General features: G+C 41.4%; 1 protein-coding gene across 2 annotated transcripts in view; it reads right to left on the bottom strand.

Moving 5' to 3' along the window:
• The window catches only part of LOC101481875 (activin receptor type-2A), an 84,180-nt gene extending 64,521 nt beyond the window's left edge, over window positions 1-19,659 (bottom strand). For both annotated transcript variants that reach the window (XM_076880118.1, XM_004563328.5), the window contains exon 1: window positions 18,697-19,659. In XM_076880118.1, the coding sequence (XP_076736233.1) occupies window positions 18,697-18,751 (55 nt within the window). In that variant the 5' untranslated portion in view covers window positions 18,752-19,659. The remainder of the gene's footprint in view (window positions 1-18,696) is intronic.
• Between the last annotated feature and the right edge of the window lie 4,893 nt (window positions 19,660-24,552).

The raw sequence follows: 24,552 nt of genomic DNA, 5'->3' as shown, positions 1-24,552 counted from the left end.
CCCGCTTCCCCACGCATCCACCGACCCCCCACCACTGACCAACGACCTCCCTGACTCGACGCTATTTCAAGCAAACTAACGACACAGCGGTCACAAGGCAGCGTGGCCAAAATAAAACCCCCCCAACACTCGTGTATTTTCTGATTGAGATTATATTACAGGTGCAGTAAGCGATGCAGAGAATAGCCATAATGTATCTGCAGCGGTTTATGGTTTTGTTTACAATACCAATCATGATGAGTCAGTGATAAGCAGAGCCCTGCTGAGGAAAAAGAAAAAAAAAAGCTTTCCTGTCAGGGGGAGGGGAAAAAGTGAGTTTCAAGACTGAACAAATCCCTCTTCAATCGGCTACAAGAGCTGAAAGGCCTTGTAGCTGAGGTGGGGAAAAAAGCAGCAGTATTTAGCAACCAGTCTTGAACTCTGTCCCCCTGCTTCTCCTCACTCCTTACCCTTCATGTCTGTTGTGTCACAGGTGTAGATTTAGAGAGCGATCATCTGTCCTCTCTTTCTTTGTCTCTCTCGCGCACACAGGTCGTTTTCTACTGCCAAAATATACTTTAAAACACAATTTCACACAACTGATGAACATAATAATAATAATACAGAAAAACACAAGTTGATCAGGAGGTCTATGGATGGAGAGTCTAATGGACAAGATTAAATGGTGTGTGTGTGTGTGTGTGTGTGTGTGTGTGTGTGTGTGTGTGTGTGTGTGTGTGTGTGTGTGTGTGTGTGCACGCGCTCGCGCAACGATAACGAACATGTGACACTTTGTACTGCCACACTCTGCAGACATGGAGCAGAGTGGCTGCGCGACACTTCAGTTGCCACTGCCCGTTTTCTACAGAGTGGCGCTGTCGCCTGTCTCGTTTTTAAAGCTTGCTCGCCCACATCAAGTCACTGTACGAATGAGGAGGGAGGGAGCGAGAAAGGCAAGGCGCTGCTGTCTGTTGTACGCGTGGCGTAATAGTGTTTCAGAAACAACAGTTACATGGAGCTGTACGCAAAAAAAAACCCTCAGAGATTCGGAAATGAAACCACAGCCAAGTGTGAAATACTGCAGTTCCTCTAGTGGCCACTCGAGGCTCCAAAGTTGAGTCAATCCATAGTCTCCTATGTGGAAATGGCTAACTGTACAGCAGAAATAGACACATTTGTAGCCTCCGCTATGGGCAGTTTCCCCACCTTTATGCCTCTACTGTAGTTTAGGGGTGTGGCTCCTGTGATTGACAGCTGGAGCTGCTCGGCATCAGCCCTGCTAATCTGAGTAATTGAACTGGACCTCTTCACTGTGTCTGTGCTGCTGGGGGCTTTGGGAGTATTTTCATGGAAATACCTGATTAGAAGATTCAAGATTCTTTATTTGTCACATGCATGGTTATACAGGTATATGACTGAATTATGACTGTCTGTGCTGTACAGACCATCCTAGAAGAAAATCCCAGGGGCCCACCCAATATTAAATCTTCACTCTAATCAAAATACAAGAGAAAGTGACACAGACTATAGGCTAGAAATTGTTAATGCTAGTGTGTCAAGTGTCAAGGCCAACATATGACCCGCCTGCCACTTGGACACAAACTTCAAAACAAGAGCAATAAGTTTAGGTCAGAGTAATAAGTATTATCACAAACTAACCACCTGTTATTATTGGTTTTAATTCACCTTTTATATAAATCATCATCCAATCATGCACATTAGTGCCAGAAACCTCTCTCAAACACATCTGAGGTATAAAAATCCAGATGTGTAAGAATTAATTCTTTAAGCGGTGACGTGTGCTGCTTTCACAAACAACCACCTAAAACCAGACACAAATAACGAAAGACCATTAGATCCAATTAAAACAAAAACGACTGTTACTAGGTCGACTTAGACGTCATGGTCCTGCTTCTGCAGCTCCGCGGAGCCTAAATGGCTTTTGAGTTTTACAAGATGCAAAGTGACAGCAGCAATAAAGGCAGAATGACAAGCTCGCATTATTACAACTGAGCAGCGTTCAACCAGGGCCAACCGAGTCCCCGGGTCACCGTTACCCTTTGGTGGTTTTGTGGTGATAAGAAGTTAGAGCGACCTTCACGACAGTGAGGAATCTTGGCAAGAGGCGGCCGAAGAGGTGGTGGAGGAGGAAGAGGATGAAGGAGGTTGTGTTAAGTGTAAAGCAGGCGAGGACCCTTGAGAGAGCCTGAAACAAGAGCATGATGAATGTACAGCTCGCAGTTTTTAATCAAGGATCAAAGCCGGGCCTCTCCGTCTGAGCAGCCAGCCTGTCTAGACTGAAACTCTCCCAAGCACATAAAGCAACATCTGCAGGATGCATTAATTACAGTAAAAGACTGTTCTGGACCGATCTCTGGGGTACCGGCACATCAAGTGGTCTAGACTGAGACGCTATTTAAGGATAGCTGGATTCAGAGACTCCCATATCATGAAATATCCACACTAAAGGTGATGCGGCAATCCTGAACTTCCATCTGCCTTTCATTTGTTTTAATTCGAGTCAATTTAATTTGCTGGTTTCCCATTCTACGGGTCACTCAGTTTAGATTTGCATTATAAGCTTTTAGCTCTCATCCTCCGTGACTGTAAATAAGATGTGGCAAACATAAGGAATGGGACCAGCACCTGCCCCCAGTGTTTTAAGTCATTAATTACTGTAACTTGACCTTAGGACCAATAAATTGTTGTTATAAAAATCAGATATGTTGAAAAATACCTTTATTCTGCAGGTACATGAAAACACAAACAGATTTTACGCAGTTTAAAAAATAATCTTTTTAATTGTCACAGCAAGTTGTAGATTAGTCATCTCCACTCAGCCTGGATCAGCAGGTTATTATGAACAGAAGAGTTGCAGATTGCCCTCTGGTTGCAACGTCAACACTCAACTCAGGATTGAACAGTGTTTCTCCTACATCATCTTCACTTTTAAAATTTTCATTCATTGACCATAACATAACAATTGCCAATACCAATTTATCCAGAAATAGCTAATATTGAGAGATACATTTAATAACATTTAGGAAAATATAGAGGTGCTAGGTCCTGTTCATATGCTAAAAATAAGGTAATATTAGCCTGTTTCCAGGTGGCTGCTATGCAACATAAAAACATCATAATCTCTTGTATAATTCAACTGTTTTGGACATAAATGAGACATTTTTTGTCAAGAAGTTAAGGTGTAAGAAAAGTGCTGTATTTACCTAAATGATAAAAGCATTTTATCCCATTGCTAGGCAACCTGATGACATCCAAATATCTGATATAGATAAGAACTTTCGGCATGATCAACTCCTGATTGTGTAGAACAAGTTTTATTTCATGCATTATAGTAAGGTTCTTGTATATTAAGCTAGCAGCATACGAAGTAATCAAACAGACTTTTCTGTGGCCAAATAAAGGTCTAACCTACAGGCCCAAAGGCCTACTGGGGAAATATGTTATGCTGAGCATTGTATAAACAAGATTTTTGAATCATAAAGACTTTATTGTTTAGTTACAAAAACTCTCATGTGTAGCATTTCTGTTTTTTCACTGCAAGCTATGAATTATAATGTACAAGTAAGGGTGGTCGCTTAAACAAAACACTCCACTACATTTACTTCAAGCTTAAATAAATGTGCAAAAACTACAACAGATCACTGAAAATGCAGCTATTTTTTTAAAGAAACCTCAGACTGTTCTTCAACGGTTTTCTGAAAAGTTTCCTCTACAAATTATAACTGTTGTCTGGCAAATTTTGTGGTGACTGAGGGAAATCAACACTCACAGTTTCAGCATATTTAAAATAAATAAATAAGTAGTGGTGCTGGATCACTTTTCACAAAGTACTTCTTTCCTCTTAAAAGATTGTGGGGTTTAGGGTATTATGGTTTCAATGGATTGGCCCATTTGACCTCAAACTGGGCTGCATTTTTGTCGCTGACAGGATGAAAGCCTGCAGCAGTTGTTGAACATGCGACCTTTCAGTTACCCGGCGGCCTCTTCTCCCCACCTGTCTCCTACGATACATCAGGTAGAGTATAAAATGGTAGATATTTGCAAGAAATGATATGGAGGTTGTCTCAGTCTCTTTCTACAAACACTAGAAGAATTGTTTTCAGTATTGAGTATTTACTACTCCAGGGTGAGAACAGTACATTAGAGGAAATCATTTGCATACTACTTTAAACACTTTGACTGCACGGCTCTGTGTGGCAATACTCAGTCTGACAACAGTGGGAGCAGGTTGGAACAAATTCCTGCAGCAAGAGAAAGAAAATCCCCTCGATAGTAATCATGCTGTTTTGATGATATTTAATTGGAGTCAAAGTTTAGACAGTCATTCATGTGGTGAGTCGGTTTTAGGGAGGCTTTTGAAATCTCTTAAAACGTCCTTGTAAGATTTCAAACTAGTTATTTTTCTTGTGGCGTTCGCTGCTCACAAATATAATCAAGTTTGATGTTGATTTAAGTTCATTGGAGTTTAATGACCGTGCAGACTTTGCCAACATATAAATAAGCAGAGAACAAGTGAACTTTGCAAAGATAATCTGCACTGTTTTTTTTTTTCTTTCACTTGTTATTTACTTCATTTAACGTCGGCCTCATGAAAAATAACAGCGATAACTTTCACTGATTGGAGTTTAAGAGAAATCATAAAGTGGAGGCATTATGTTTTTCCATATTCCACAACCACAGCTTGATTTTAGGAATTTTTTTAACCTTATTGAACAAGTCTGTTTTATCATATTTATTCTTAAAGATAATCAACATAATTTAACTTGTTAAAAGTTGAGTTTTAATTTCGTTTTTGCCAACATAAAAGAATTTCCCAACTTTGACCATAAATAAAGAATTTATCTTAGCTCAGTGAACATCCATCCATTTTCATCCGCTTTGTCCGGGGCCGGGTCGCGGGGGCAGCAGCCTAAGCAAAGAGGCCCAGACCTCCCTCTCCCCAGCCACCTCCTCCAGCTTATCCGGGGGAATACCAAGGCGTTCCCAGGCCAGCCGAGAGATATAATCTCTCCAGCGTGTCCTGGGTCTGCCCCGGGGCCTCCTCCCGGTGGGACATGCCTGGAACACCTCACCCAGGAGGCGCCCAGGGGGCATCCTTGTCAGATGCCCGAACCACCTCAGCTGGCTCCTTTCGATGTGGAGCAGCAGCTGCTCTACTCTGAGCCCCTCCCGGATGGCCGAACTTCTCACCCTATCTCTAAGGGAGAGGCCAGCCACCCTTCGGAGGAAGCTCATTTCTGCCGCTTGTATCCGCGATCTCGTTCTTTCGGTCACTACCCACAGCTCGTGGCCATAGGTGAGGGTAGGGACGTAGATCGACCGGTAAATTGAGAGCTTCGCTTTTACACTCAGCTCCCTCTTCACCACGACGGACCGGTGCAGCGTCCGCATTACTGCAGCTGCAGCCCCAATCCGTCTGTCGATCTCCGGCTCCCTTCTCCCATCACTCGCGAACAAGACCCCAAGATACTTGAACTCCTCCACTTGGGGCAGGAACTCATCCCCGACCCGGAGTGGGCACTCCACCCTTTTCCGGCTGAGAACCATGGCCTCAGATTTGGAGGTGCTGATCCTCATTCCCGCTGCTTCACACTCGGCTGCGAACCGTTCCAGTGCGAGCTGGAGGCCCTCACCCGATGAAGCCAACAGAACCACATCATCTGCAAAAATCAGAGATGAGATTCTGAGGCCACCAAAGCGAAAGCCCTCCGCCACTTGGCTGCGCCTAGAAATCCTGCCCATAAAAATTATGAACAGAACCGGAGACAAAGGGCAGCCCTGGCAGAGCCCATCACCCACCGGGAACGAGTCCGACTTATTGCCGGCAATGCGAACCAAGCTCTTGCAACGGTTGTATAGGGATCGAATGGCCCGTAGCAATGGGCCAGACACCCCATATTCCCGCAACACCTCCCACAGGACACCCCGAGGGACACGGTCGAATGCCTTCTCCAAGTCCACAAAACACATGTAGACTGGTTGGGCAAACTCCCATGCACCCTCAAGTATCCTGGAGAGGATAAAGAGCTGGTCCAGTGTTCCGCGACCAGGACGAAAACCGCATTGTTCCTCCTGTATCCGAGGTTCGACTAACGGGCGAACTCTCCTTTCCAGCACCCTGGCATAGACTTTCCCAGGGAGGCTCAGTGAACAATAGTAAATAATTTCCAGGGTTAACAGGCAGGAAATCCTGGTTGATGTCTCACCGGGAGCTCTGCTTCTTGCCCCCCCCCCTCTCGCTTCCATCGACTAGTTACGATAAAACATGCCCTTTCACAACAGTGACCCTGCTCACTGAGAAATGACCACTTACTGACTGACTCACTCTCACTTTTGAAATAAAGTCCATCAACTCCTCACAAAAATGTCATCCTATCAATGTGGGCCTCTCATGTACAGTGGGGCAAAAAAGTATTTAGTCAGCCACCGATTGTGCAAGTTCCCCCACCTAAAATGATGACAGAGGTCAGTAATTTGCACCAGAGGTACACTTCAACTGTGAGAGACAGAATGTGAAAAAAAAAATCCATGAATTCACATGGTAGGATTTGTAAAGAATTTATTCGTAAATTAGGGTGGAAAATAAATATTTGGTCACCTCAAACAAGGAAAATCTCTGGCTCTCACAGACCTGTAACGTCTTCTGTAAGAAGCTTTTCTGTCCCCCACTCGTTACCTCGTTACAACTCTGAATTATGCCATATTCAGAAGTTTGCAGATGACACGGCCATCATGGGGTGTATCTGGGATGATCAGGAAGAGGAGTACAGAAGTCTGGTGAGGAACTTTGTCGCATGGAGTCACACAAACCACCTGCAACTCAACACCTCAAAGACTAAGGAACTGGTTGTGGACTTCGGGAGGTCCAGAGAAGGTCCACTGCCAGTTCAGATAGAGGGGGAGGAGGTGGAGGTGGTCAACAAGTACAAGTACCTCGGGCTGTGGGTGGACAATAAACTGGACTGGTCATGCAACACAGAGCACCTGTATAAAAAAGCCCAAAGCCGACTGTACTTCCTCAGGAGGCTGAGGTCTTTTAACATCTGCAGGAAGCTCCTGAGGATGTTTTACCAGTCGGTGGTTGCTGGAGTACTTTTCTATGCTGTGGTGTGCTGGGGGAGCAGCACAGCAAAGAGGGACTCATCCAGGCTGGAGAAACTGATCAGGAGGGCTAGCTCTGTGGTCGGCATGAAGCTGGACACTCTGGTGACAGTGGCAGAGAAAAGGACACTAAAGAAACTGATGGACATTATGGACAATGCTGGGCATCCTCTGCACACGGCCATAAACAATCAGTAGAGTCTGTTCAGTGACAGGTTGCTTCTCCCCAAGACAAGAACTAACAGACTTAAAAACTCCTTTGTCCCACACGCCATCAGACTGTTTAACTCCTCTCTGGAGGGGAGAGGGAGGGGAAACAGGAGGACAAAGGAGGGGGGAACAACTAAGCTGTAGTGCCTCTGCACCTCACTGTACAATACCTTGTGCAATACTTTTTGTAAATAGTCAACAGTGCAATAGACTCAATACTTGAAATGTGCAATTCACTTGTATTTTTATTTTTTATTCCTATTTATTCTATTTATCCCCTTTGTATATTTTATTTATATTTGTCTCTGTATTTATATGTGTGTGTGTGTGTGTGTGTGTGTGTGTGTGTATATATATATAACAGTTCTGTAACTGTAACTTCGGTCGTTGCTGTGCTTTTTTTTGGAAGTCGAATTTCCCAGAGGAACCCACCCGAGGGATTAATAAAGTTCTATCTTATCTTATCTTATCTTACCTGTATGAATGGCACCTGTTTGAACTCATCATCTGTATAAAAGACACCTGTCCACAGCCTCAAACAGTCAGACTCCAAACTCCGCCATGGCCAAGACCAAAGAGCTTTCGAAGGACACCAGGAAAAGTATTGTAGACCTGCACCAGACTGGGAAGAGTGAATCTACAATAGGCAAGCAGCTTGGTGTGAAAAAATCAACTGTGGGAGCAATCATCAGAAAATGGAAGACATACAAGACCACTGATAATCTCCCTCGATCTGGGGCTCCACGCAAGATCTCATCCCGTGGGGTCAAAATGATCATGAGAACGGTGAGCAAAGATCCCAGAACCACACGGGGGGACCTGGTGAATGACCTGCAGAGAGCTGGGACCAAAGTAACAAAGGTCACCATCAGTAACACACTACAACGGCAGGGAATCAAATCCCGCAGTGCCAGACGTGTTCCGCTGCTGAAGCCAGTGCATGTCCAGGCCCGTCTGAAGTTTGCCAGAGAGCACATGGATGATACAGCAGAGGATTGGGAGAATGTCATGTGGTCAGATGAAACCAAAGTAGAACTTTTTGGTATAAAGTCAACTCGTCGTGTTTGGAGGAAGAAGAATACTGAGTTGCATCCCAAGAACACCATACCTACTGTGAAGCATGGGGGTGGAAACATCATGCTATGGGGCTGTTTTTCTGCCAAGGGGACAGGACGACTGATCCGTGTTAAGGACAGAATGAATGGGGCCATGTATCGTGAGATTTTGAGCCAAAACCTCCTTCCATCAGTGAGAACTTTGAAGATGAAACGAGGCTGGGTCTTCCAACATGACAATGATCCAAAACACACCGCCCGGGCAACAAAGGAGTGGCTCCGTAAGAAGCATTTGAAAGTCCTGGAGTGGCCTAGCCAGTCTCCAGACCTCAACCCCATAGAAAATCTGTGGCGGGAGTTGAAAGTCCGTGTTGCTCGGCGACAGCCCCAAAACATCACTGCTCTCGAGAAGATCTGCATGGAGGAATGGGCCAAAATACCAGCTACTGTGTGTGCAAACCTGGTAAAGACCTATAGTAAACGTTTGACCTCTGTTATTGCCAACAAAGGTTATGTTACAAAGTATTGAGTTGTATTTTTGTTATTGACCAAATACTTATTTTCCACCCTAATTTACGAATAAATTCTTTACAAATCCTACCATGTGGATTCATGGATTTTTTTTTCACATTCTGTCTCTCACAGTTGAAGTGTACCTCTGGTGCAAATTACTGACCTCTGTCATCATTTTAGGTGGGGGAACTTGCACAATCGGTGGCTGACTAAATACTTTTTTGCCCCACTGTACACTAAAACCAAAGTAATACTCAGGTTATACATGTTGATAAGATAAGATAAGATAAGATAAGATAAGATAAGATAAGATAAGATAAGATAAGATAAGATAAGATAACCTTTATTAGTCCCACACGTGGGAAATTTGTTTTGTCACAGCAGGAGTGGACAGTGCAAAAGTTATGAGGCAAAAATTAGAATACAATAAGAATAAATACAGTACACAACTGTACAGAATAGAATAAAATAAAATACTATATACAGTAGAATAAAATAAAATAAATATACAATAAGATAAAAATAGAATACAAATACAAATACTATATACAACTGAGTAAAAATACTGAGTAAAAATACAACGATGACAACACTGTTGGTTCAGTGTGTGAGCAGCTGCCATTTGCTAGACTGACTGGACAGTTTAACATTTTTAACATTATTTTAACCATATGTGGTGATGAACACAACTGACTCATTGCAATTTCCTCACTGACAATGCATGCTTACGTAAGTTTATCGTCCACTTCAGAAATGCAATTACCAGACTGCATACGCCACCCACAATCCAGTGTGTACAGAAACATGAAACACCTGGATACAGGCTAAATTTAACCAACCGGTCGAGGGTCATAATTTCTCCAGCCGTGTTTGGCAACATGCTGTCTTGGGTCAACATTTTACCTCGGTGAACACGAGCTAGTGCAGCGCTTTCTTTTTGTTAAAGCACAGAATGATACACGGCCTTGGAAGGAGGTTGTCCGGTTAGTTGGGCCCAATGGGAAATAGAGGCTACATCTGGCCTTAACAAATACACCTGTGCTTTCGAAACCTAATGCATAATGCAAGAGAACATATTAGAAATAGATAGGAAGAGGGGAAAAAAATGGGACAGAGCTGATGGCTGGCCTCAGACCACTCGGGGAAGCAGCCAAAGCACTGCAGTGCAAAGATAGAGGGGGGTTTAGTCACATGCAAGAGGTTTAAATCGAATGGAAAATTAAGTTTTTCATTAATTTAGTTTGTAGCTTTGTTAAGCTTTCAGCACAACAGAGGAGCGTCTTCAGCCAAACCACAATAAAGCTACACTATCATTCTCACTTTCCACTCTTTGGCTTAACTATTGATTCAGTGCACTTCACTGATTTTTAACCAGTTACAGAGTAAATAATCAGCTCAGTGAGCACGAGTAAACATTTCATGGTTTCAGTCTGCTACTGGGACCGTTAGTCTTTACTTTCCATGATTGGATTTTTACCCCCTCCTACCTAAAGTGTTTTTTTGGAGTCTTCCGTTTAACATTTAACACTTCACACGACATCTAATGATTAACTGTGCCTGGAAAGGAACGCCAAATGAGTTGAATTGTGTTTAACTGAGTGAATTATAAAGGTCTAAAGGTTTAAAGGCCTCACAGAGAGCATCACTGTGATGATAAAACAAGCCATGGTCATGATTTTGGGATATTCAAATAGTCATTAAGTTGTTAAAAAGAAACATCCAACAGATCAGGCAGCTATTTTCCACTGTTTTTATCTCAGCCTGGCAGCCACCTGGTTGGCAGCAAGGATTAAACAGCAAAAGAGGGATCAACTGACGTGGCTTTTTCAAGGCCAGTTCCTACTATTAGTAATCAAGTAGACCAATAAGTCTCTATATGTTTAGATCAAATCATATAAACTTGGTATGAAGTTACAAAATAAAATAAAACTTTGCTAAAATTCAATCCTAATGATTTATAGGTCTGAAATTGTACAGTACAATGGAAAAGTCCCAGTTTGTGCATTTTTAAAAAAATAATATATTTATTGGAGCTTATTAAAACAATGAATAAATACAGATACTGATACCTAGTAAGAGAAGATGCAGGGGCTACCAACTAACAGACATCAAGATGTCGGAGTAGTGAGATTAGATACTGTTACCTTCATAAAGTCTGAGAGAGCAACAAAAAAATAAATCTGCCAGGTAAATCTCGAATACTTATGATTATTCATTCATTATTATATAATTATTATTACTTGCAGAGCTGAGAAAAGAGTGTCTATCTTTTCGAATCCTTCACAGCAAGGACATAGGTTTGGGTCAACTAAAAAGAAATAAAACAAACAAATGCTATTTAGAGTGTAATTGCAAATCTGGTGGCAGAACCACCTGACCTGTTCAATTGCAACTGGTGAACATTAGTCAGCCCCAGCTTAATGGTAGCAGGACACAGAGACCCCAGACTGGTCATCAACTGAGATTTAAGTTGATGTGCAGCAGAGCTGAAACTGAATCATCGGCTCTGTTGCGCTGCTGCTGAGGATTTAAAAAAAAAAAAAAGAAAAAAAAAAAGAAAAGAAAAGAAAAGAAAGAAAAGAAACAGGAAATAAAGAAAAACAACAACAACAAGCCAGAGCTGCTTCATCCTCGCCATACTGATGTAACCTTACACTGGTGTGCAAGAGGATCAATGTCTGTGTGAAACTGCTGCAGTGTACAGGAGGCCAAATGTACAAGCAGCACACGGGACACGACTTGTCCGTCTCTTGGCCTCTGTGGTGGAGAAATCTAAACACCCATTTGCTCCAAATTACTGAAGAAACATGGCTGTAATAACAGGGTTTGACCTCTGCAGCTCTAGACTGATTCGCTGAGTTACAGTCACATCAGGTCTGACGAATAGAGAGGAAAAGGGAAGCTTCTTGTTGCTTCAGCTTCGCCAGAAATAAAGAGACAGTCACAGGGTAGGGTAGGTTTTACTGTTAGTATGCATAATTGATTGCATTAGGAAGGCCACACCACAATCGCTTGATCATTTGATTCATGTGTTTGCACTTTCCCGGAACATCACCACCCCCACCCCCCCCCCCCACCACCCCAAAAAAACCCAAACAATTAAAAATTAAAAAAAAAAATCAAATCCCCACCTTTGAACTTAAAGAGTTCAGAGTAAGCCTCACCGGATCTGGATGTGCTGTTGCAGCACTGTAAATATTTACAAGCCTGCAGTTCAAGCTCACATGCGATCTGAGGCAGAGGTCACCTGAAGACCATCAGATGACCAAAGGTTCAAGGTTCATCTGATAATGCTGCTGTTGGTGGTGCGGCGTTACCAGAATGCGCCCTTTAAGTTCAACAAAAAGAAGTCCCATCAACTCTTTTCAGGCAACTTAGGCAGTGAAACACTTAGCAGCTGCTGAGGTCCCTTACAAAATAAAAGCATCAAAGCATTAAGTATAAAAATCCCCCCAAAAACCCTGTTTTAGTCATGCCTCAGTTTTTCTTTACAGCAGCATTTTTACATACAGCTCAGTGTTTATTGTCAGCGGGTTGGACCAGTAAAACTATTGCATAACAACATATAGCATAGTTGCACGTTGTTCTCCTTCCTTTCAAGTGTAAAGAAGTTTAAACACACATTTAATCCCTGAGAAGTCCTTTGGCAAATAAGTGAAATTTCACCATTACATCTCAGGTTTTTCTACACAGGGCAGAAAAGCTGATGTAGTGAATAAAAGAAACCTGACAGCAGCTTAAACTTTAATAAATAAATGTGTAAAAAAAAAAAAGAAAGAAAGAAAGAAAGAAAGAAAGAAAGAAAGAAAGAAAGAAAGAAAGAAAGAAAGAAAGAAAGAAAGAAAGAAAGAAAGAAAGAAAAATCATCTGCAGCTCATTACCTGGACTCAGTCCTTCAAGAATAAGATATCCACAGATAAAGTCTCGTTCTTACTGTGGCATTGCAGTAAAACCACAAATTTCTATAGTATTTAACAAAGAGATAAAAAAAAAAAGTCAATCCCTGTCATTTAACAGTTTAATCTGGGGTAGGATGCCACATCTTTGTTTTTAGAAGGCTGTTATACTGAAATAAATTTAGAGGGCAAAATGTATGCCCTTCTCCATTTCTTTGCAGCTTTCCCATTTTCCCATTTGCTGTTCTCTTACATTTCTACTGGGGCTGTGCAATTCATCAATTTCAACACAATTCTGGCTTTCAATGATTATTAAAAAAAACTGGCTGATCGAGATAAAAACAATTATTTGGCCACATTCTGTTTTGCATTAAAGCTCGTTCTGCCTTTCAGCACATCGCTTTTGCCAATTTTGCTTTTTGTCAAGTTCACATTAATTTATTTTCTTTTAAATTCTAATTAAAGTTTGTGTTTAAATAAAAAAGGCAACTTTCTTTTTTTTTTTTAAGTTTAATGATTGACCTATTTTTCCAATGTCTCTGGAAAAAAAAAACCGCACTGTTAAATAATGACAATCTTACCACTGATTGGGATTTTTTACCACAATCAAGAAGCTTCTCTTTAAAATGTAATTAAACAAGATGTAATTTTATATTACAGATGCTTGATATCAAACTTTTGCTTTCACTAAAAGTCCAGATTTACTCCCATTCAGACTGTGGTTGGGTTGAGGTTTAATAAATCTATTTTTTTTCCCCAACACCCAAGTGGAACTTTCTTCCGGCTGCTCTCCAATTCACACAGCATACGTGATTCGGCACCGATTTTTACAGACTCACTAGGATTTGTGACTCCACCTGGTTTTGAACAAAGAATCTTCTGCGTGTGGGGCCAGTGTATTAACCACTGCATCATGGAGCTAAACAATGGGGATTTTGACTGTTTGCCATAACCAGGCAGCTACAGTTTGGACCTCTACTCATCAAACATGCCTCAGCTGAGTCCACAAATTATATTTCCCAAAACTGCAACATCAAAACCATCCCTTATCGTCAGACGTTGATTTGGGTTTTTAAATGGCCCGCGGGCAGAACGGGATGTCCACACTTGAAGTCCTGAAATAATGGTGGCTGTCTTCAGAGGCTATGTGAGCAGACTAGTTGATTGTTTCCCCTACTGCCAAATAAGTTTCTGATAAATATTTAAGCTGCTTCTCTCAGTTTCATCTCACAGTGAATTGAAGCTGGTTAAAGGTGCATATTGAACATCACTGAAAAGCTACAGAGACCTCTCTCTGTTCATTTCTTTTGGCATGTTCATCAAATAAAAGCCACTCTGGGCCAAGTGCCCTGCCTTTATCAGAGGTTTTTCTTGAGCTGTGCCAATTCAACTCCGATTTCACTGAGGATTATTATTCCACCTAGTTCATTTCCCCACTTCAGACAGTAATAAGTGAGTGGAATAATCACCTGCAGCACCTGGCTTATAACTCCAACCAACCCCGACTATTACCATATTTGAGAAACCTTTTAATTTAAGACGCCCCAGGGGGGTGGGGGTGGGGGGTGATTTCTGTGAAAGTACAATTCTGCTGCAACTCGAGGGTTTATTTTACACTTCTCTTAGGTGTTAATTGGGGCAGCTTTCACACAGGTACACTGAGTATTTGGTAAACCGGCAGCAACTGTAGAGAAAACCGGTTCGGTGGAGCTGCACAAACACGCACAAACAGTAAAGTTAGAACATTTTCTGTTTATCCTGTAAGCCAACAGGAATAGAAATTCTGCCTCTGGGCCTAATTTTTGTTTTCTTTTGTCAGCTCCAGTTACATCAGGCTCACACCACAATCAAACCACATCGAGTGACACAACTGCAAATGGAAGTTAAACTCACTGCAGTGCTATTTTGTTAGCAACACCAAAACCTCAACTACTATGACACTTGTGTCAATTTCCCCACAAGTATTTACACTTCACATGGTCACAGAAGTGTCACAGGGTTTATATGAGGCTATATTAGCTCATTTTGGGAGGTGGAAGTGGTTCAATGAAGACTTACAGTACAGTTTATAGCTTTAGAAAAAGTGGTTTCTACTCAATATTTTGCTTTTACAAGTCAAAAATCATTGCACACCACAGGGGAGATCATGATTTTAGTTCTTTTTAGATCCAACAGGAGCATTTGAGACTGGATTGTGCTAAACAAGTGTTTGCTTGTATGAGTTTCCTCTAATCTTTTGGAATAAACCGATTCTGGTCAAACTAACTCATCGTCTACAGCTCACATTACCTGTGGTAAACTGCAAGGTTCAATTTTAGGTATCATCTCATTTTCTATTTATATGCTTCCTCCAGGCCAAGTTATACAAAGTTATAAAATCTTGTTCACTCTAGATTTACTTGATCACTTGGTTTCTTCAGGGGTTGCAAACCTCTACTATCAAAATAATCATTTTTGAAGGTTTATAATGATAGTGACAGTCTATTAAGCATAAATTAGATACTTTACTACGTTTGACCACATCCAATGCCTTTACTGTGACTTATTTATTAATAACTGGTACTTATGTCATGTTTTGTTGCAAATTATAAAACTAAAATAACAATAATTTACTTTTTAAATTATCAGCACAATGATAATAGCATGTATAAGCCTAATATGTATGCAATATTTATGTTGCATACATATTACCTACTTATGTTTACACAAATTACTCAAATTAAAAACAGTGTCCTTCTATAATAACTAAGACAGGCAGCAGCGCTAAATTCTTTTTAACATTTTTAAAGTTGTTTTTTTTTTTTTTTTTTAAATAAAGTCCATGTCAGAGTAATGATATGAAGCCAGAAGCCAACAGCATTGGGAGTGAAAGCAAACAGACCTGTTCACGCTTTTTAAATATTTGAATTCCCAGCTAGAGGGGTTTAGGACTAGATATTTATGTGTATATTTCCACCAGTATTGAGGTTTAATTGCTTGCAAAATTAAGAGGAGAAGGTCTCCAGGCAAAAGATAAATGCTGGAGATAGAGCTGGGCGATAGAACGATAACGATATGTATCGAGATATAACTTTTACTCGATAGAGAAATTAAGCTATCGCGATAGACCTCGCCGCTCTTGTCCTCTTAAAAAAACAAACAAAAAAAAAAAAAAAGGTCAGCCAATCCAAATTAAGTAGCGCAGAGCCGAACCAATCACAGCCGCAGCGTCACGTCGCGTGACTTGTTACGTACAGCACAAGTGCCAAGCCGCACGTGTGTTTGTTTGGGAAGCAGCCAGCGGGTAATGGAGCCAGCGCGTAATGGAGGAAATGAGCGTGACCGAAGAGAAAACAGATGATGGTTCCAATGCCGGAGAGATTGTCGAACGGAAGAGCCATAGAAGTTCCGTAGTGTGAAGGTATTTCGGCTATTTCAAGTCTGACAAAAAACAGAGTAGCGTGCACTGTAAATTGTGCCGAAAGCAAGTCTGGAAATACAATAAACTGGTGCATGCGTCACACTGTGCGCCACGTTATTGTTTCGGTGAAATGAATTTCTACAATACTGTTACTGTTAATTGTACTCTCTGCAGTGTTTAAATGCTTACATATACACACAGTTACTGTCCCTCCACACATACGACTCTGTTCTGCTTCTATGCCCCAGCTTTGTTTACTTTTTCCCACCGAGGCTTCTAGACTTCTGATTGGCCAATATTTCTGCACGGTTAGGAATCTAGCGCCACCTGCTGCTTTGGCATGTTCATAGCAGCGTTTTCCTTCATTTCTGCCTTTATGTGTGGACGGGATTATTTTTTTAAACGAAAACGGAAAATCTCAGTTTTCAAAAATACCCGTGTACGTGTGGACGTAGCCTGAGTCTCTGACTGGAAGCGCTAATTCGTCATTCGGCTTTTGTCAGACTAAAGTAACTGTTAAAACTGTTTGAAAAGCTCAGCTATACAACAAGGAGAGATTGAGAATTTCCTTTTAGTTCTCAGTTTATTTGATATTGACAAAAGTTAGTCAGTTTTGTCTGTTCTTCTGTAAAACAAACTAAGATTTATTTTTAGAATTAATACTTTGTTTCTAAGTGGAATTGACAATTTAGTCTGTTTCGTTTGTTCTATTTTGAAACTTAAACGCTTTAGCGGCTGCCTTTTGTGTAGTTTGCAATATTTGCCTTTATTTATCTGAAAAAGTCTCATGTTCCTTAAGTACATCTACCCTGTTGAACTTATTATGGGAAATAAATATTTAAATAAAAACAAGCTGCTGATTATTTCACATTTTACTTGTGAGCAACGGCACATTTAAATCTTACAAATATAGTTATTTGGCTTATATCGTGATAGATATCGTTATCGCCTGAAATGAAAAAAACATATCGTGATATGAAAAAATCTCATATCGCCCAGCTCTAGCTGGAGATGGATCAAAACAAGCGTAGAGCTGGAGTTTTGTGACCCCACTTAGCATTTTAATTGAGCATTATCTGTGGCATACCACAAGGTTCGATTTTGGGTCCTGTTATAGTTCCTATTTATATGCTGTCCCTAGGATAAATAGATTTTAAATAGATACCTTAAATCCCTAAAACACACACTTCTCTTTAATTAAATGCATCAAATAAATAAATAAATAAATCATACATCATGCTCTTCCCTGATCTACAAATCACACAAACCACTCTGAAGGTGTCCTAGGACCCTAAAGCCAGCAGTCAGAAAGGTACTCAGCTCTAACCTTTGAACTAGAAAAGTTACCCTTTCCTGCTTCTTCCAAATAACATCTACTATTAAAATTAAACAAAATATTAGCTGGAAAAAGGTTCATTCTTGTGCTTTGTCCAGGCTAAATTACTGCAAATGAAACACCACTCTCTCACCTCCAAACAGTTCAAAACGCAGCAGCGAAGCTTCTTACTGGTACAGACGGCATCACATCATCCCAATCCTCTGACTCCAAGTACATTTTAGATTTTCCTACTCATGCTTAAAGCCAAGTAGCAGAAATTCTGACCCCTTATATAACCTACTTCACATTGTTAGAAAGAGCCCCACCTGAGGAAGTGGAGGTGCTTCTCCCATCAGGAGCCCTTGGCTTTCTAAAACCTGCCTGAGCAGATAAGGCTCGTAAAATCTGTGACTTCCTGTAAAAACACGTTTTTGTAACCTTGCTTTTAGTCATGTGATTTTTCCGTCTTTTTACCCTTTAATCATCTATTACGTTATATAATTGCTTGTCTGTCGCCTCTTTTATATTTGTTGCAAACTATATTATTCTCATTCCATTAAAAAAAACAACAACAAAAAAACAAATTCAATGGATTTTGTACTATGAAACCAAACCCAAAGAGCAGATTTAAAATGACACACTTCAAGGTGATCAACTTCTCTTCCTAAAGAACAATTGCTCTCAGAATACTCCGGCAAATAAAAAAGTAAAGTCTGAAGCATTTCTCCCAGTAGCCCACATAAACAGCATGCCCTGCACTCCCGAGATGACCTCTCTTTCCTTTATCATCACTACACTGACATTCATTAAACATCCACCGCGGGGAAATAACTACATATAATGGCCGTCCACCAACACAGAGTGCTGAAAATGGCTTTTAGCATGTAGATGTAGAAAGAAGCCACATGCAAGCCACATGACTGATTACCTTTTATTTGCACTCCATCAACCCAAATCCCTGGCTGCTCCCTCATTAACTTCATAAAAACTCCAATCTGTACCCTTGTGTCCCACAAGAAGCCACTCAAGGGCCCTCTGACCCCCCCCCCCCCCCCCCCCCCCTTCAATCTTGGGGCTCACCTGCAGTTTGCATGCACGCCAATGATGCCCCAAAAGAGGTTACACTCCTTACACATAAAAGCAAGCTATGCACTGCACGGCTGACCGTACGCAACATACATAGCCCCCCACCTCCACACCCACCTGAAGAGCAGGAGATGAGGAAAACGGCGAAGGCCAATTTGGTGGCGTCTCCCATTTTCCATCCGAATCGGATCCTCTTGACTAGAAAGAGAATTTTACAAAAGCACAAAAAGCTCCAGAAAAATTTTCAAAAAAATCTCAAAACGATTGAGTCAAATTAAATGTCTTGTTGTCTCTGGAAATATTGCATCTTTAAAAAAAAAAAAAGTCAAGATCGAGTCTACATCCAAAACATCCCAGGTAATGCAAGCCTCACTAGTCCAAAAAAAGAAGACGGGAGGATGAAGAGGAGGAGGAGGAGGAGGGGATGGTCGCTGGTATTTCCAGGTTTATACACAAGCAATGCAGGGTGAACTGATGGCACTGGAGCCGGGGTTATCGTGTACTTGCCAGGTCTGCAACAGCAGCATTGTTCACCTGTGCCCGGTGGTGCTATTTTTCAGATAAACGGTGCATAGACCCGAGCCACAGCCGGGCAGGGCTAACATCCATCGGACTGCAAATCAAACGCACTCCGCTCTCCAATCAAACTTCTCCTCGGTGAGCTCCGTCGCATAGCTCTCAAAATGTCCAAACTGCGTCGAAAGGGAGCATTTCCACTCTCCCGCTATTTGCAAAAAACAATTTAAAAGCTTTATCTTAGGTGTTATATTCCGTGCAGAGGTTTTAGGCTTCGTCCGGCTGGGCTGCCCGGCCACAACCACGGCTCCGTCCGCTCCAGCAGGGAAACAACCGATTACCAGACTGCCTTTCCCCCCCTCCCGCTGCGACAGCCCTCTCCAAAGTGGGCCAAACAACCGTTCCCGGTCCAAAAGATTCGAACGAACAAGCGGAAAGACTATCATATGATAACACTAGCCGCTGAAGCTGCCGTTAATCCACGTAGCTGTCGAGTTTAGGACGAGCTGATTTTCCCAAGTCCGTCTCCTCCTCGCCCCCTCTGCTCGGGACGATTTCAAGATGGCGTCACTGGCACCCTGTTAGGCTTACCCAGCTCATACAACGAGCTTCCAGCGAGGGTTTTCAAAATAAAAACCACAGCGTTTACGCTTGTAAACGAACTAAAACGGTTGTAAAGAGAAATTTTAGTTTACTGAAATAAAAAATAAAACTACGCAACCGAAGGAGAAAACCTATCCTTTTTTTAGGTAGATGTTTAGACGTCCTTTTTAAATGAATTTTATAAATTCTGTAAAAAGAGGCTTTGGTACGAACATTTATTTAAATCCTGAGTACTAAGTGACTGTTTCCATTATTATTTATAAAATCTGCCCCCTAAATTAACAGAGTTCTCAAAATGTTTCAAAATGGCATGATTTAAGATGTATTTTTGTGTTTCAATACAGTTTGAACTCTCTTAGGCAGATTTCTTGTCATTTCTTGAAGTAGTTTTTGGGAATAGTTTTCCAGGCTTTATGAAAACCATTCAAAGCTCTTCTTTGGATGTTGGCTGCCCTTTGTTCTGTTTTCTGTCAAGGAGCTACGTTTGCCTGCTCCCTTATTCACAAGGAGTTGCCACGGTGGGTAGCTCCACGTCTTTGAGTTGGCAGATTTTGACTCTGGATTTGTGAGATTACTGTCTCTTCCCTCAAATGAACCGGGGATATTTAGCATGTTTGATGAATTTGTAAACCACTACACTATGGATGATCCCACATTGCTTCAATAATGTTGAGGTCCAGACTTCATTATTATTAATGGCCTTTGTATAAATAAGAAAAAAATATCGCCACCACCACCACCACCACCACGTAGAATCACATAAACAAACGTAGTTTAGTATTTTGAATGTTTTTGACATTTTTGGTGGGAGGGTTGCCCTAATTCTGAAAGAACTGCTTGTCAACTTCCGGTGCCAATCTGGCTAACTTTATCCAGCTTGACGATCTGCTTTATGAGCTAGGGATTGTTTTTGTCCGGGAAGGCTGTTAGCTTTGCTTTCCAGTGCGTGCCGTATAATGAAAAGATGGGCGGTCACATTTCTTTAAACATCCTTTCAAAATAAGAAATGTCCAATTTGTTACACATTTATACGTCTTTACAATAACTTGCATTAATTTTAATTTGTGCATGCTATATTACATATCATTAGTCAGCGTGTACTTATTTTATACACCTTATGTTAAAAGAAAAACTATTTATACTACAGCCATCTACAGTGGTGTTGTTGAGGTTTAAACTACACAAAAAATGTCCTTTTTCTAATCAACAGTATGCTCATTATACAGCTCAGCACTCATATAGGTCAACACATGCCACACATAGGCTACATATAGCCTCACTTTGCAGTATGTGCTACTATACCTACATATATCAGGTTTCAGCATGGGTTGGGTGTTCAGTAATAAATGCTGAGAATACCATGAAGTACAGATATAGGCTTGGCCCATCCCCAGATCTGTGTGACACTAATCTCTCTAATAGCCTGGAGCAGATCTCCAACCATAAGCGCTGCTAAACGATTAGGAGGTCAAAGGTCTCGGGGGATTTCTCTGCCAAGCTGGAAGCTGAGTCACCTGTTCTATATTGGAGTGTTGGCTTTCATCTTCAGCAAAACACGGGGTCCTGTACATAGCTTAATGGCTGGGGCTCAAAGCACTGACAAAGGCCCGGGTGAGTAGTTCAGTTCTTGTCAATGTTATTCCCCTAGCAGCGTTTTCAAACTTTCATCACAAATGAAATCTCTCTGGAAAGAGCGAAAGCAGCCCCAGCAGGATGCTCATCATTTCAGAGATATTAGAAACATGAATCAAAAGGCTTGTTTCTGAGTATGTGTGAGCATGCTGTGAGCATAGCTGTGGTCACCAAGTCACCACATAATCAGATTACACCTTCATTGTCACACTCCTTTCTTGCGTCACGTATAATTAACTAATTCACTTACAGAAGTTTAGGATGAGCCGCTGCAACAATAGCTTCATGATCAGCCTATACCACACCTACAGGATTCATTCATCCATGGGTTGTGTTGTTGCTAATTGATGAGGCATTTTGAAGCAAATTCTTTAGCGTGTGCTGTAAGCTGATAACTGAGAGCCCTGTTCTAAATCACCAATATTGTGAAATAAATCACCCCGAGATGAATAAGTGGTAAGAAAATAGATCGGGAGCTAATAGAAAAGTTCCAGTTTGCAGGCAACATCTCAGCTAAGATGTAAGACCATGTGGCTAAAATGAGTTTCACAATCTATGAGCCTATGGCTTGATTGATTTTGATGTCCAACAAAATATGAAGATATTAAAGAAAACAGACACCCTGTGAAAAATGTAGGATTGAAGTCTTTTGTCATTTCTTTAAGTAGTCTTCAGGAATTAGTCTTCAGCCCAAAACCATGACAGAGCCTCCACAGCCCGTTCTCACTCCCGAGGCGTAACATGCCGACGTTTTGTCACGTCCCGCGGCGTTCCTGAGGAACGCGAAAGGAGACCTTCGGCGTTCTTATGGTACGCAGCGGGTTATGGCTGGAATCCAGTGCAATGACGCTCCCGCGGTAATAGACGTTCCAGCCCTGTATTCCAGCCCTAAACCTAACCTTATCCCTAGCCCTAACCATAACCTTTTTCCTGATCTTAACCAGGACCGTAATGATGTTAAATAGCGTGTTTCTCAGCGATTTAAAGAAAAAGAGCGAACATGTGTAGATTGAGTCCATACGGTTGTCATATTTCCTCACTTTTCCGAGGTCGTCATTTAGGAACGTGGTGGGTAGCCGAAAACGTAATATGGTGACGATTTTGCACCTAGCGTAAAATGTTACGCTTTGGGAGTGAGAACGTTGGCCTCCACCAAGTTTTACAGACGGCTGTAGAAACTTACTGTTGTACCTCTCTCCAGACCTTCTCCATATGTTTGAGGCTGAGATTTGTTTTCCAGATGATGTCTTATATTTCTGTTATCTAAATTTGTCATGTATCTTTCCCCCTCTCTCAATGGAAGAGAAACCTTCCAAAAATTCCTGGAAACTCTAAAACTTCACCATTTCTTAATTGGAAAAACGTCAATGTAAATTCACTTATAACATTTCCTATAATCCTGGTAACTAAAATTTGAACAAACAAAAATACAGAAAAGCCAAGCGTCACACGACCCGTTTAAAAAGGTTTCTAGAGCAAAATGTCACACATAACCTAACCTAAATGAACTTCAGTCTGACCTCCAGGGCTTGAATCTGAAGTCCATCCAACAAACCTCTAAAAGGTGAACATGGATGCATCCATGTTGAAGTTAAACCTTAAAGTAAAATTATTTATTTTTCATTCGTTTTTATTGGTTTAAAAGCCTTATTTTTCAGTTCGGTTTGAAAATGTTTAATTTGCCTTATTTTGTATTGAGTCGGCCCTACGATTGACTGGCAGTCTGTTCGGGGTGACCCTGTCCTTCTCTTGGCCATGGACAGTTGGAAAGGCGCCAGCCTGCTCACAACCCCGTTCTGGAAAATGATTACGGATGGATGATTTGGGTTGATTTAGGAACTTCACAACAGGGCAGTAATGCAATACAAGAAAACCAGTACTACTCCCATAGAAATCACAGTATACAAGTAATGTTTGTGGCTTTGTGTTTGACATTTGCTAATAAACGCTAACATTAATTGAATTCATAAGAATGGTGTCAGATTGGTGTCCTGACAAATAAAGTTTTACTTTCTTGATTGAGTTCATGGAAATGTCTCTAACCAGTCCTCCAACTACATGATCTTATCTGCGTTCGTAAGTGAAGTGAAACAAACATTTTTCAAGTGCTTCTGAAATGACACGGGATTGTTTCCACCTCAAAACTGACTTCAGATATTTATCATCACCATTTTTAAGTTTCCTTTTCAGTCACTGGTTACTTTAAGTCACATTTGGTATTTGGCTAGAAAACATCACAATTTGGGTTAAAATACTGTCCTGCCAATGTATCCATTTGCATGAGGATTTCCATAGAGAGGAGTTTTCACCCACAGTGAATGTGCCTTTGTGTAGTCCTGAGTTCAGCAGGAACGCGAGACGCAAGAAAAAGCAAAAAACAAAAACCATGAAACATCAAAAATACAGTGTGAACAGTACAGACTGTGGCTGCAGTGGACACCTTTCGTGTTTTTAACACTTGTTTTCATTTGTATGTTACGAATTAGTTTTATTTTCCATGGCTGGCTGATCAACCACCAACAGCACAAGTAAGAGTGGCCCGCAGACCGGTTGTACAACATACTTTGTACTCTGCGTCTGTTGACACTGTTTAATGAAATTCTCTGCAGGTAGACCACAGTGTATCAGTACCACTGGACCACCAACATGCTACCGCTGCTAGCCCATAATTTGAGCTTTAGTAGCAGTGAAACAGCTTTGGCTTTTTGCTGGTCTGGGGCATTCTGGTGTGTTAACATAATGCCACAATCTTCCCACCCAGGAGTAGTGGACGTCCCAGGAAATTCACCCCACGCTAAACTACATCTCAGACTCTACACGCCTCATTTAGCATGTTAAATGTTAAAGTTCGTGACAGCACAATTGGAAAGGGACTAAAGAAGGATGGTTTATTTGTAAGGGTTTCCAGGAGAAGGCCTCTTCTCTTTAATAAGAATGTGGCAGCACAGCTTAAGTTTGCAAAGTCGTCTATGAACAAACCACAAGACTTCTGGAACACTGAACTTTGGACAGATGCGACCAAAGTAGAGATGTTTGGCTATAACGAACAACATCATGCTACAGGACAAGGGTCTCATGCACAGCGGGAAATCTTTAACAGAGTGGCTGTGTGGCAGGGTGTGGGCTGTGGCGCGGCTGGCGGGGGAGGTGGACATACCTGAGCGGCATCAGTAATCACGCCTTGCCAGCTTAAAAGGATTAAACGGGGTCCTGAGTGTGTTG

The sequence above is a fragment of the Maylandia zebra genome, linkage group LG23 (genome assembly GCF_041146795.1).
Source record: "Maylandia zebra isolate NMK-2024a linkage group LG23, Mzebra_GT3a, whole genome shotgun sequence".
Lineage (NCBI taxonomy): Eukaryota > Metazoa > Chordata > Actinopteri > Cichliformes > Cichlidae > Maylandia > Maylandia zebra.
Note: the sequence above shows the minus strand (reverse complement) of the source record. Positions and strands in the feature narration are given on the sequence as shown.